The 14,315-nt window shown below is 35.2% G+C and overlaps 1 protein-coding gene across 2 annotated transcripts in view; it reads left to right on the top strand.

The window, feature by feature from the left end:
* KCNH8 (potassium voltage-gated channel subfamily H member 8) overlaps positions 1-14,315 on the top strand; it is a 176,080-nt gene that overhangs the window by 132,289 nt on the left and 29,476 nt on the right. For both annotated transcript variants that reach the window (XM_064673240.1, XM_064673231.1), the window contains exons 9-11: positions 1,703-1,902; positions 3,586-3,835; positions 8,303-8,517. In XM_064673240.1, the coding sequence (XP_064529310.1) occupies positions 1,703-1,902; positions 3,586-3,835; positions 8,303-8,517 (665 nt within the window). The remainder of the gene's footprint in view (positions 1-1,702; positions 1,903-3,585; positions 3,836-8,302; positions 8,518-14,315) is intronic.

Below are 14,315 nucleotides of genomic sequence, written 5' to 3'. Positions count from 1 at the left end.
CTGACATTAATGACACAGAAATTCACTGTACCAACATGAACAACACCTAGTTGATCTAGATGATTACTCTTAGAAATAAATTTCCAGTTATGCTTACTTTCCTTTCTAACACTCATACCTGATCTGTTTCTGCCCTTTCTACACTGCAGTTCTTTATCTGTTTTTCTGCACTCTCTCCACAATAAAGACATAGATGTTGTTACTAGCTCCTTTGTGCTTTATCCAGACTGTAAAAATTTTCTAACACTTCGAACTAAAGAATTTTCTCTGTTTCTAACATTTAAAAGTGCATCCTTTCCTCCACCTGTTTCCCCTAGTCCCTTCCTACTCACATTGGAATTCTGTAAATTGGCATACAAGGTCAACAGCTTGTTCGTCTTGTTTAGAAACCAATTCCTTTGCCACTTCAAGGAGTCTGTCTGCTTTCTTTCAAGCACTATAAAAATAGATGTTCCTTTAGAGAAATAATCAAGCTCTTTAGTAGTTTTTTAATAAAAAATTTGTACACATCTATATTCTATACATCAGTTCAATATCACATGATAGACAACCTAGCAGTGATTTTTCCAACTCATAATCAGCAAGCACATTTCATCATAGACAAACCCAGATGACCTGTGCCTGTAAGCATTTCTTCAATTTTGTTTCTGGTCTTTTTATTCCCAAGCCAGTATCTAATTGCAGACAAAGTCTAGGATGTCAGAACTTTCTGATAAACGATTTCTTACTATATTTGACCCTCTCAAACAACATAAAAAATCAGGTTGTCTGTTTGAATGTTTCTTTTAACCCAAACTTCTTCCTTACAATAGGGGTTTTTTTGACTTTTTTTCTTTAATATCTTATTCCCCAGAATGTGATACATCTCTAAATGTTATATACAACTTCATTCCACTACACATAGTCCCCATTAGTAACTGTTTTTTTTTCTATGAGTGCTCTGAAATCTATTACATTCTTTGTAGTTTCTAACTGACTATTTGAGTTAATTTTCATGCTGATTATTTCTCATCATTTCCTGAGGATACCTGCCTACATGTGTTCCTTCCAGTATCTAAAGGGATACTACAAGAAAGATGGAGAGAGACTTTTTGCGAAGGCGTGTATTGGTAGGGCAAGTGGGAATGGTTTTAAACTGAAAGGGAGTAGGTTTAAGTTAGATATTAGGAAGACATTCTTTACTATAAGAGTGGTGAGTCATGGGAAAAGGCTGCCTAGAGAAGCTGTGAATGCCCCATGCCTGAGGTGTTGACGGCCAAATTGGATGGGGCTTTGGGCAACCTGGTCTAGTGAAAGGTGTCCCTGCCCACGGCATAGGGATTGGAACTAGATGATCTTTAAGGTTCCTTCCAACCCTGAGCGTTGTATGATTCTATGATTCTGTGATTCTATGAGTTTATTATTATGTTTTCCTTTTTTCTTAGACAATGAACTTTATTTGATTTTTGCTTGGTACCTTGACAGATAGAATCAGATATTTTTCTACCCTGTTCCATGACTGTGACTGCTACTGTCTCAAAAAAGAGAAATGAATAATCATATTAATCCTAGTGTATATTACTCATGGAATCTTATATTCAAAAGCTTTATTATATCTCTCAATCAGGAAATTTGCTTTCTGTGAAGATCCTGTTGATTTTCTTTTTACGTTTTAATGATCAACAGATCACTCCACTTTGTACATAATTTCTGTGTTCTCTAGCTCTGATGCATGCCTTGGTGTTTGGCAATGTGACTGCCATAATTCAGAGGATGTACTCCAGATGGTCCCTTTATCACACAAGAACCAAGGATTTGAAGGACTTTATACGGGTCCATCACCTGCCACAGCAGCTAAAGCAAAGGATGCTTGAATATTTCCAAACCACGTGGTCTGTCAATAATGGGATTGATTCCAATGAGGTAAGCAAATGAGGGAGTTTCTGTGTTTGATGGTATGAACTTAAGAGTCAAGAAAAGGGGTATTATTTCTTTTGTGATGATGTGTTTTGTGTTAAAACACCAAATCATACATTAAAATTCAAATTCCTTCATAATTCTCAAGTGCTGAAGAGGCATTAATCAGAAACTTTTTGGATGATGCCAGCAGAAATGCTACCATGAGCGGTTCTGTATTTCAGTAAATAAAATATCAACTAGAGGTTTTAGGTCTTCTTTAAAGGAGGAACTTTGATGCCCTTTCCTCACCTCCTTCATTTTATTCTTTGCAATACTGCAAACAAGCGGTTTAGCCTTAATTTTTATGCTATTTATTTCCCTATATTTTAAAATTTTGCAGAATGTAACATAAGAGTGAAATCAAAAGACAGATTTCTGGTGGTGTCTTTGTTTGCCTGTTTTAAATTGCTTATCAAGGTTGTGTGTTAGTATACTCCAGGAGAAATAACAGCTTCTCTCTGCTGGAGTGTTACTTGAATGTAGCACTCCCTTCAGATTTCTTGTTATCTATGTTATAAAACCCAGTGGTTTCTAAAGATAATGTGGAAATAAGCAGAAAGATTTGGATTTGAGAACATTCTTTTCCTGATAAATTCTTTCTGTTTTGTGCACAGCACAAAGAATGGGATGTTCAACAGCATCCTAGCAACAGGAGCTTAGTAAGATTCAAAGGTACAAAAATCACTTAGATGTCAAAGCTTTCCTAGGTGTGGTTAATGATCACCTTCAGCTTTTGTACCTTCTGTACCTTTAGTTGCACTGAAAGTGAGTGAAAGTACTGCTGTACTATAACTGCAGCTCTTCATTATTCGCCTCCTGTGGATAAAGTGCCTTGTCTAAGCCCACTTGGTCAAGTGTTGGCTGATTACATTGCTTAGATGCCACACCCCCTCAAACTGCAGACAAAACTATGTTTGTGGGCTTGCAGCTTGAAAGGAGAAGTAGGAAGACTTCATGGTCTTTTAGTTTCCATAGGTTCTTCCGTTGTTCATTCACCTTGTGGCCATTCCCTTCCCACCCCTCCTTCAGTATCCAATTACATTATAAAAAAAATGCAGAAAAGAACAACAAAACCCCTCAAATAAATAAACAAACAAACCAAACAAACAAAAAACCAAAACCACCTTGCAGGGTTTTTTTAGTTATTCCTCTTTCAGTGGTTTTACCGTAGAAGAAGCAACATTGTGTATTGATGAATTTTATAGAAGCATATTAAAGAAAACCTAAACTAAATTCATGTTTGTTTTGAACAATCTACTGTGCTTTCTGAGAAGAACTTGGACAAGTTTAAATTGTGCATTGGAGGGAATTCCTACACACAGTCTGTTCACCTTTTTCTTCTTGTTTGCTTTTTCTGTTGGTTTGGGGTTTTGGGGGGTTTGTTGTTGGTTTTTTGTTTGTTTGGGTTTGTGGGGTTTTTTTGTTTTTTTATAAAAACATATATTTATTCACATTTTTCCTGGAATTTATCAGTGTAAAGATTCATTAAGGTATACCACATGTCTCATCAAGGGGATAAGAAAAATGAAAGGGAAATATTTGCATCAGTATGACACATACAGCACTACCAAATCATGTCAGTTCTGCAAAAGTGGAAACAAATTATTTTACACTTTTTCTCTTTTCACCCTTTCTTTTCCTTGACAGCTTTTAAAAGACTTCCCAGACGAGCTACGTTCAGACATCACCATGCACTTGAACAAGGAGATTTTGCAGCTCTCCCTTTTTGAGTGTGCCAGCCGTGGTTGCCTCAGGTCTCTGTCTCTGCACATCAAAACCTCCTTCTGTGCTCCCGGGGAATACCTCCTCCGGCAGGGAGATGCCCTGCAAGCGATCTACTTTGTGTGCTCAGGTTCCATGGAAGTCCTGAAGGACAGCACGGTGCTGGCAATTCTTGGTATGTTCACAGTCATAGATTCAAAGAGGAAGAATGGTCCCCCAATATAGGAGGACCTTCACTACTAACATGTGGCTTAGTTTGCCCTAGTAGTCTGATGAGAAAGTGTTTGTTTAATTTTACTATTCTTGTTCTATGGACATCCTTTTTTTTTTTTTTTTTTTTTTAGCTTAAATTTCCTCATTTTTTGACTTAAGGAGCTTTCAATTGCTGGACTGTTAGCTGTGCAATATTTCACATGTATCCTGATTTTCTTATATTTATTCTGTCTCCTTTCATGTAAAGAGATACTTGCTAGCTTTTGTCACAAATTGCTACTTTCAACTTAATTTGATGATGGTATTGACAACTCAGAGAACGTTGGTTATCAATTCCCAAAATTTCATGAAAATCAGTGGCCGGACAATGCTCCCACTAATGCTCCCAGATGAAAGAAAGCAATTTGAGCCTACTGTCAGTCTTTGACACATGTGTGTGAACACCCCTTGCAGTAAAGCCTTGTTGTAAAAAACAAGCATTGTTGGCTCTGCTCCCCGGAGCTATTTCTTCATGCTAACTGCTGGCTGCAGTCATCTGGGTATATTAGAACAGAGAAAGGCCAGAAGTTCAGTTCGAATAAATTTTGTTTAGCTGTTGCGGGCAAAATGACTGTTTTGACTTACTGAGTTTTAAGCAACTCTATCTGTACATTTCTGTGATTTGCCTCAATCTAATGCCTACTAAAGATATTCTCTTTATCTTCAGCTAAAGGATGATTAGACTTGTCTGAGCTAGGGTTTATAATGTGTTTTGGTAAAGTAAAATAGAACATTTTGCTCTAAAAGTAGAGAATTATTTTATTATGATTTTAATGTCTCTTTAGATTTAAATGTTTTCTTCTTTCTAATAACTTTTAATATTCTTATAAAACAGAGTTAAAAAGAACATTTCCTTTTTTTGCTTTCCTTCCTGTATTGTGGGATTGCACTAGGCTGTTGATAATGGAAGCTTCTGGTCCTCTGTAATTTAATTTCCTTAATTTTACTAGCATGCATTTGATTGGTGTTTTTTTAGAATATAAATGTGATACAGGTCCCATTTGTTTCAGAACTCTTTAATTCTATTAGATTTACAGTCCATATCACTCATCACTAATTTGTTATTGGTAAGTTTTAGAATATCTTGATTTCATCGGGTCACATAGGTCAAAGATATAAAATATGGCTTAGAAAAAAACATAAGCTTAAAGCCAGCAAAACATCAAGAGCTACCTCCACTGGAACTATAATTTCATTAATGATTCCATCTTCAGGCACTTCTGAAAATGTTAATGAAAACATCGTTGTGTAATGGTGACAATCAAAACAATAAGAAAGAGATTAGTGGATTTCTGAGAGAAGTTAATGAAATCATAATGAAAAAAAACATAAACATAACACAATTAAATAATGTTTCATTACAGTGAATGGGAGCTTCATCATTTAAACCTAATTAACACTAGCAGAAGGTGAATGCATCAAAAATGTAGGTCCCTATGAGAAATTGTGCTGTCTAAATCCAAAAGAGCATTTTTTTTCCCTGATGCTGCTGGGTTACTTGCAGTTCCCAGAATATTTCTTAATTCTGTCCTGATTCTAATTCTAGTGGATTAGTTTTTGTTTACTGAACCATTCTCACTAACAAGCAGTACCGTAACAATTCAATGAAATGCTCTCATTAAATATATATTTGGTTCCTCTTGAGACTATTACTTTACATCTAATTATGATGGTTAGGATATATTTTATAGGAAAATATGTTTTAATGTGACTTATGTACTGTTTGAACATATATCTTTGATTTGTTAAAAATATTAGCCATAAGTTATTTTAAAAATATCCATAATGAGGACATATAACTTTGACTGCATGTCCCAGCTATATTAACAAACAGATATGTCTGTAGAAATATTCATATTTAAGTTTGTTCTCCGATTAAAAAAAAATATAAAAAAGAGATAGTAGGAATAACTGAAATGATTGTTATGTAACAAATATTGACATTCAAGGTACAATAATTTTACCACTTCATTAATTCTACATGAAACTTTGGTTACTACCTACAGACTGCTATACAATTTTCATTTGAAAAGGAAACATACATTAGCATTACCAAATCAATTGCAGTGTCTTTCAGGCTGACGTTATTTCATCAAACACTATAACTATAATCAGATAAAAATCTCATATTTTTCCAAAATATTTATGCGTTATTGATACTAATACTGTTTGTGTGTCTAAAAAGTTTATATTTAGGATGTTTTTAGCATATTTGAAATACTTTTTCACTTGTCCATATTAACAGCCAGCAATAGATTAACATTACAAGCCCTCTGCTTAATATAAACAAGGAAATCTAAGGAACTGTTGATATTTACAGTAAAGTGAAAATATGTATAACTTCTTAACTTTACACTATATTTTATTATGTCAGCAATACATCGTGTGATGAGCAATCATAAATGTTATTGTCACCTATCAAGTTTCCCTTACTCAGACTGGTCTAAGCTCATACCAATTCTTATTTATACTATTTGAGATTTTTAAGAGACCTCAAAGTAGCAATAATGTATGTATACTCCTAGCATAAAAGAAAATCCCTTCCTATGCTGGGTTTATGATAAGCTCTTTTGAGAAAGTTTTTCGAGCTCCCTGTAAATAGAAAACATGATATTTTAAGGTACTAAAAAAGTGATATTTAAAGTATAAAACTATCCTATTTAACAAGCTTCAGGGATAGCTGATTGTTTAGTTTAACTTACCCTTCAAGATCACCATTTCCTGTGTAATATACAGTTGGAATCACTGCTAGGTGGATTTTCATATTTGACTGTCTTAACTTATTAATCACAGAATAATGTAAGATTGCCAGGGACCTTTGGAAGATACCCAACCTAAACCTGCTTAAAATGGCTCTATTAGCTCAGCTTTCTCAGGGCCACGTGCAGGCAAGTTTTGAACATCTCCAAGGCTGCTAGCAATTCCACAGCCTCTCTAAGCAGCCTGTTCCACTATTTGACCAGCCTCATCATGATTTAATTTCCTGATTTATAATGAGAATTTCATTTGTTACAACCTATGCCCAGTATCTCTCAGTACCCTGTGCACCCTGAAGAGAAGTTTAGCTCTGTTTTCTGTATGCTTTTCTGTTAGGCTATTGAAGGTAATATCCTTCCTTTGCCTTCTCTTTGTAAGGTAGAACTATACCCACTTTTTTCAGTCTTTCCTTGTACATTGTGCTCTTTAGTCTCTGATCATCTTGGTAGATGATCTTCTGGACTTACTCTAATATGTCAATATTCCGTCTTGTACTGGGAAGCCCAAAACTGGGCACAGTGCTCAAGACGTGATATGTCAATTGATATATAGAGGAAAAGAGTTACTTCCAGGAACTTGGTGGCTGTATACTTGCTAATGCTGCACAGGAGGTTCTTTGACTTTGTTGCAAGGACACATTTTTTGGCTCATGTTCAACTTATCCACAAGGACCTCCTGGTCCTTTTCTGCAGAGCCGCTGTCCAGCTGATCAGTCCCCAGTCCATACTGCTGTAGTGAGCTTTTTCATCCCAGGTGTAGGACTTGGCATTTGGTTTTGTTAAACTTCATGATGTTCCTATCAGCCATTTTGTCTTTCTTTGTGGTCCCCCTGAATAGCTGCTTTGCCCTTCAGCATATCGACCACTCCCCCCAGTTTGGTATGGCCTATAACTTGCTAAGAATGCACTCCATCACGCTGTCCAGGTCTTTAACAAAGACCATCTGTGTTAAATTTTGTGGAGGACTTGTGGTTCTAGGACTGAAGTTTGGAATTTATACCTCAGACCAAATGTTTATGGAAGCTTTTCCTTACAAAATTTTTGTGCTCTTCAATATATGGTCACTTGTAGGCTTTAATACGTTGAGTATTCTAAGGCAGTCTAGCCCATCAATGGAAATACAATGGCTTGTATACATCATGAAGCACAGCTGTGCAGCCATAGTTATCATAGATTTTGAATGTTTTGCAATCCAAATTCTAAGTAAAAGGGTAATTTGAATGGTGATCTACACTTACTTGTGTCATTGTTAAAATGCTATCTTAACAGCTGCCTGTTTTAACACAGACACACACAAAATCCTTATGACAGCTATTTTGAAAAACAAAATTGCACTTGCTATTTGTTACCAGTGTAAATCTGCATTTTACACATATCTACTTTATTGCTTCCTTGATCAGCTAGTTACCTTTCTGGAAATTAGTTTGTACCTCCAATTAATTGCATATAAGGTTGCAGCTGCAAAAAAACCCAAAACAATAAAAAGAAGGATATTAGTCTAAGATCCTTTAGAAAGTTACTAATTAAAGAATGCAGTAGTAACAATGGGATTTCAGGTTATATTAAACATATGATTCAAAAAAGAAGTAAAGAATTTATACTTTGAAGATAATTATTTTTGTATTCTCTTTTAGGTAAAGGAGATTTAATTGGAGCAAACCTCTCCATTAGAGATCAAGTTATTAAAACAAATGCGGATGTTAAAGCTCTAACATACTGTGACCTCCAATGTATTATCCTCAAAGGTCTCTTTGAAGTGCTCGACCTTTACCCAGAGTATGCTCACAAGTTTGTTGAAGACATACAGCATGATCTCACATACAATCTAAGAGAAGGCCATGAAAGTGATGTAAGTATCTTTAAAGGTCTCTGCAGTTATTGTTACCTTTAAGATGTTTCTCATACTTTACTAATTTCTTATAATTTTGACACAGTAAAGAAATAATATACAGATTTTGTTAAAAGGGCTGCTCATTCCGTTTGTTTGAAAATTCAGACATTACCTACATTAGTTGCTTATCAATGGGTCAGATCATAAACCTTGAACAAGTTCTCTACTTCTCATTTTTCCATAGAAAACCTCATCCATGAAAGAATATTATCCTTTAATATTTTTTTTCATTTTTTGCTTATGTTTAAAACAAGTCATATAAATCATGTGTCCAAATAAAGGTATTTCACTATACCTTTTCTAGAAGCTCATGTGCCAGCCTAATGAACATTCATTTTATACATTGATTAACAGTTGTTAGTTAAGAATGTCATCACACACAGTCAAAATGAGAAACAGTTGTTTCTCACACACTGCAATGAAGATGTGTTTTTCCATGTAAATGAGTACTTAAATTCGGAAAAAACCCCACAAACAAAAAAAAACCCAAACAAACAAAAAATCCAACAAGAAATTCCAGATAAAGCGCTCCTGGAAGGCTTCAGTACAGACTTACTAAAGTACTTTCACTGATCTTATATAGAAAATATGTATATATTCAGATTTTAATAATGAAAAGCTTCAATGACATCTTTTTTTTTCTGACTTTACCATATAAACGCATGAAGACAGTTATAGCTAAACTTTCAGCCTGGTGTTTAACAGTTCAGCCATTTGTCTTTGTATTCTGCTTCTCTTTACACAGAGAGAAGTTACACTGAAAGAATATGAAAGGACACTAGGCTACTATCCAGATAGGGGATGAAGGTAATGCCAAGGAAGAGTGCACCAAAGTCCTTTTCAGTTCAAAACCCCAATGAATTTGATATGTGGTCTGATTTTTCTATGTAAGCTTCTTACTAGGTGTACTCTGGTGCCAATGTTTCCACAGCAACACTCTGTTAAACCATTGTAGCCAAAAGAAGCCCATATATAAATGCAAACTTCTGAAGAGGAAAATAATCAGGACATTTCATTTGTTTGTCTCTTGAAACGTCTCCAAACTTCCTGCTGCTGAAGGCAGCAGCTGAAAGTACACATCTGTTCTGAGAGCCTGGTGATTAGTTTGTATAACCAACATATTTCCCTTGGGGAGGAATGCTTAATCTGAAAGGAGTATAACTCCATGTAAAGATAGAGTTTGAAGCTGTTTGCATTCCCTTCTACAGTTTTGCCAAGGAACTTGGTGGATCCACACAATGTATTCCTTCATGCTTTTCTGTATGATGGCAAGTCTTGCGATCACTCTCTCAACTGCATTCAGCTTTTATAAATTCAGGGACCACTCTTCCCAATTAGAGTAAGTTGGGTGATGTACAGACTCTCCACTGAGAGCAAGCTGACAGCAGCTTGAAGTTGAGTGCACAGACAGGAAAAGAACCTCTTCACACTCTCTGAGGGATTTAAAGCAGTGCAGGACATAGCCAAGTAAATTTTCTGCTTCAAAGAAGAAAATATTTAGAGCATTTGTGAATATACACCATATCTTGATGGTATAATTTGTTATCTTAAAATCAGAGGGGAAAAAAAAATCCTGACAATGAGTAGCATCCAGTGTCACGGGCAGATAGAGAGAACCCAAGACAAATTGTCAGTGTCACTTTCTCCTACGTCTTCCAGTTAACTGTGCCCTCCACTGGTAATTCTATGCAGCAGAACATACCTCAGTCATATGCATCTGATTTCTTATCCAAGCATTTTGCTTATCAATAAGGGTAATGAGCAGGAATAAAGTGGCCAAAAATTGTACCACCACAAAAAGAGGGCTCAACAAATGAAGGAAGATATCTATGTCAGTAGCAAGTGTGCCTGGTCAACCACTCACTCTGGTTCACATGGAAAATACCTGTCTCCATTAATATAATTTGCAAACAGAAATAATTTGAGTTGCCTGATGGTTTACTCTCAGTGAAAAGTAAGGAGAAGGTTTTTTACAACTTGTGGGTATGTTACGATGACTTCTTTCTTCTTCTTTTGTTTATGTTTGGTTGGGTTTTTTTTAATACAACACTACTTCTTGGGAATGATGCTATGGGAGAGTTTGGCAGCTATGACACTGTAATCTTGATTCCCTTTCCCTAATAGAGGGAGATTTTACTTTTCAGAGTATTTGTGACTTCTGCAGCTTTATGGAATTTTGGGTTTGGAGAACATTTCTGTAGGTAAACAGAATTGTTGATTCATTTCAATAAGTCTGTTTCTCACTTTCTTGTTCTTGGATGTTTTAAATTACTGTAAATTTGCAACCTAATGTGAATTTAATGCTTCTGAAAATAGATCAGTAACAGTACTTAGGGTCAGGTGAGTTGCAGGGTGAAAGCATGAATTTCCCCGCTAGGATTTGTGAAGTGCCTTTCAATCCTGACCTAAAATATTATTGCATTTTCAGTCACAGTCCACCAAAACTTCCTTAGATTGTAAAGTTCTTAACACTTTAAGCCATCATTAAAAAGCTGAGGCTGGAGAATGCAGTCCTGGTGATCCATTATCTCCTTCCCTCCTTCCTTGTGCTCTTTGAACTGTTCATTGCACACAAAATTGAATTGAACTGAATTAAAAGTAGGGACAAAAGTCATATGTAGTTTCCTGATCCTAAAATGTCAAAATTGAATACTTGGCACTAGATCACATAGCTTCCCTACCCACACAGAAACCTCTAGGAAATCATTTTAAATTTGTTTTCTTGGTTCATTTGCAAGTCTAAGAGTGTATATAATGATGTGCTCCATCTGCATTAAAATCCAAGTAAGGTGTAAAACTGGAAAAGACTGAGGACTTTCATAGCTGTGTCACTTTTCAATAAAATAAGGAGGAGATGCAGCCAGATTTCCCAGTTACAAGTAGAAACTGTAGCTGCCTGGTTATAGAAATATTGACAATTTTGTTTAACTAATCTTGGAAGAAAAGCTCAGATTTTAAATAGGAAACTGGCAAATATTTCAGTCTCTAATGAGTAACAACAGATAGAGAAACAAAGACACAAAAGCACAGAGATGAAGTTTCAGTGGTTCCTCATGATAACTCATGATAGCCAGCAATTGCTTAGTGATCTGTGATTATAACCATTAATGTGTATGCAGTCTGCAGTGTATGCAGTCATATTGGCAGTACTATTATGCCATTTTTTATATATTCTCATCACAGCAAGATGTGAATAGGAAAAGAATTTTTATGTTCGTTGTATATATTCTGACCTTTTCTCTCTTTGCTGCCTTTTGATCAACAAACCTGTAACTGTTTTTGTAAATGTATTCAGTTATTTGAGGACGTCTAGAAAAATCTAATTCGTTTGGTAGCTGGAGTTGTGACATTAAAACAATTCAACCATTTCAACCAATTTTTCTAAGTCTGTGACTATGATGTAAGGAAATAGTTTGCTAAGTCACGCAGATTATGACACATACCTCACCCCATCTATATAATTTTGCACTACATATCACAGACTTCAAATCGAGCAGGTATTGAGAGAGTTTGATATCTGATTTAATAAAGCTAAACACTTATAAGAAGGCTCTTAAAACATATTATACATATATATGAAAGAAACTGGCAATTATTTAGTAATCCACCAGCCTTGGAAAATGTGTTTTTTTATATATTTAGAGAGTAGTAGCAGCTGTTCATAACTCTGAATTATCCTATGAAGAACTCAGAATAAGTAAATATTTGCACGATATCTTTGTGGACTAGGTAACAGTTTACTGTTTCTGATTATTTCTTGTGTCCATGAAGAAGCATCTACAGTGCAGACAACATTATTTAGATAAAAACAAACAAACAAAACCAACAAAAATGAACAAACAAAACAAAAATAAAAATAAAAAAAAAAAAGTCTGGTTACAGCCACACTGATAAAAAGAACAAGCCTCCTTGGCATCTAAGCAATCTCTCAAGCTGTAATGAAGTCCCAAAGGAAGACAAGACACATGCAGGCACAATCTTTGTCTCACTAAAGCTCTATCAATGTGTGTCATTTTCAAAAAGAAGTGATTATATCCCTGAAGAGTCAAAAATCTGTGCTTGTAGACAGGACTCGTAACTAATAGGAAACTACTTTTCCTTTTGTGGCCTTAAAAGTAGTGTTCTGCCTCTTATAAAAGCTTCCCTTCCCCCTACCTCCAAAGAAGGAGAAGCTACTCTCTTTAAAATGAAAATACTCAGCCTCTGAAGCACGGGGAAGGACTGCTTCCACCAGTGCATCGCAGTGTAAATGAAACACAGTGACAAAGACTTCATAAAAAAATGGTAGATTCTTCCTCCAGTTGAGAACATGGAGTCTTACTGCAGCTTAGCCAGGCTCCTTGATAATAAAATAAATAAATAGACAAATACATTTTAAAAGGCAATCAAATAACCGAGAAGCAATAAAAGCAAAGAATTCCCCCTTCCCTCTGAAAGGCATTGTATGACAAAATGGGGATTAATTCTTGTCCTTTGGAAAGACTGGTGTTAAGAATTTATTAAATTTTAATGAATGAGATGTGAGGGGTTTTTAATATAATAAAGCTCAGGTTCTTATTAGCAATACCTAAGAAATTACAAGAGGTGCTCCTCATTTTCTATTGGGAAGCCTGACAACTGGCCAGATCAATAGGTTATAAAGGTGAAAACAGCTCTGAGCTTTCTGATCCATTCCAGCTAAGCATTAAGCAAGTATTTTAAAAGCCTATCTGTAATTCCACCTTATTTTATTTTAATTGGTTTATTTCTAAACTCTTATCTTTCTTTGGGCTAACTGCTCTTGTAGTCAGAAAATGGATAGCAAAAAATATTTGAATGCAAGCACAAAATTCAGATTAAATTCTGCCTATCCACTGTCTGTTTTTCAGCTACTAGATTACATATTTGACATGCATTCATTCTTGCCTCTTTAGTCATGCTTTTTCTAGATATTCTAGTACAGTTTGCCTGAATTTATGAATGCTACTTTCCAATATACTAATAACTCAGAAGGATTTTTTTCTATTACATATTTATCTATTAGGAATCGTCAATGAAAATAGCATGACATGATTTTTTTAATACATCTACTGTCTACATGATAAATAGTATTTCACTTTAAAGAAGAAAATAAGTTATCCTATTTGTTATTCTACAGATATTAAGGAAAAAATAATTTGGGGGTTTTTTATAGTTGCTTTTATTCTTAGCAAGTGTTGCAAGATAAGAAAACCTGATAGAAACTTCAGTCACATAATTACTTAATGATTTGTTTAACTTTCAAAGCAAAAAAAAACCCTTATATTTCTTGGTTATTACCTATGTGTTTATAATAAAACCTATGCACTGGAAAAAATGAATTTCCAAACCAGCTCTTACAGCACTGCTATACTTAGTCACAATTCCTCTACCCGAACCTAGATCATAGCTCATCCTGTACACTGCAGGACAAACACAGGCTGTAAAATATTTTTCATAATAAATAATTTCCATAGAACATTCCCCAAATAATTCCAACCACCTTTTTAATAGAGGAGCTGGTTTTGTTAGGTTATCCAGTAGCAGTGTAGGAAGAAGTTTTTTCCCTTAAAAAAGTTAAAATGTCTTTAACATTTAGAGTGGAGTTTGATAACTTTGAGGAAAACTTGTCATTTTTAAATAAGCTTACATGCAGTTAAGTGCCCACCTTTGTCAATAGCTTGACTGGCAGAAGACTGTGTACTATTATTGCAGGTGTAACTCACTGGTGTTTATTGTCCATGGCACAATAGGTATAA

The sequence above is a fragment of the Pseudopipra pipra genome, chromosome 1 (genome assembly GCF_036250125.1).
Source record: "Pseudopipra pipra isolate bDixPip1 chromosome 1, bDixPip1.hap1, whole genome shotgun sequence".
In the NCBI taxonomy this organism is placed as follows: domain Eukaryota; kingdom Metazoa; phylum Chordata; class Aves; order Passeriformes; family Pipridae; genus Pseudopipra; species Pseudopipra pipra.
Note: the sequence above shows the minus strand (reverse complement) of the source record. Positions and strands in the feature narration are given on the sequence as shown.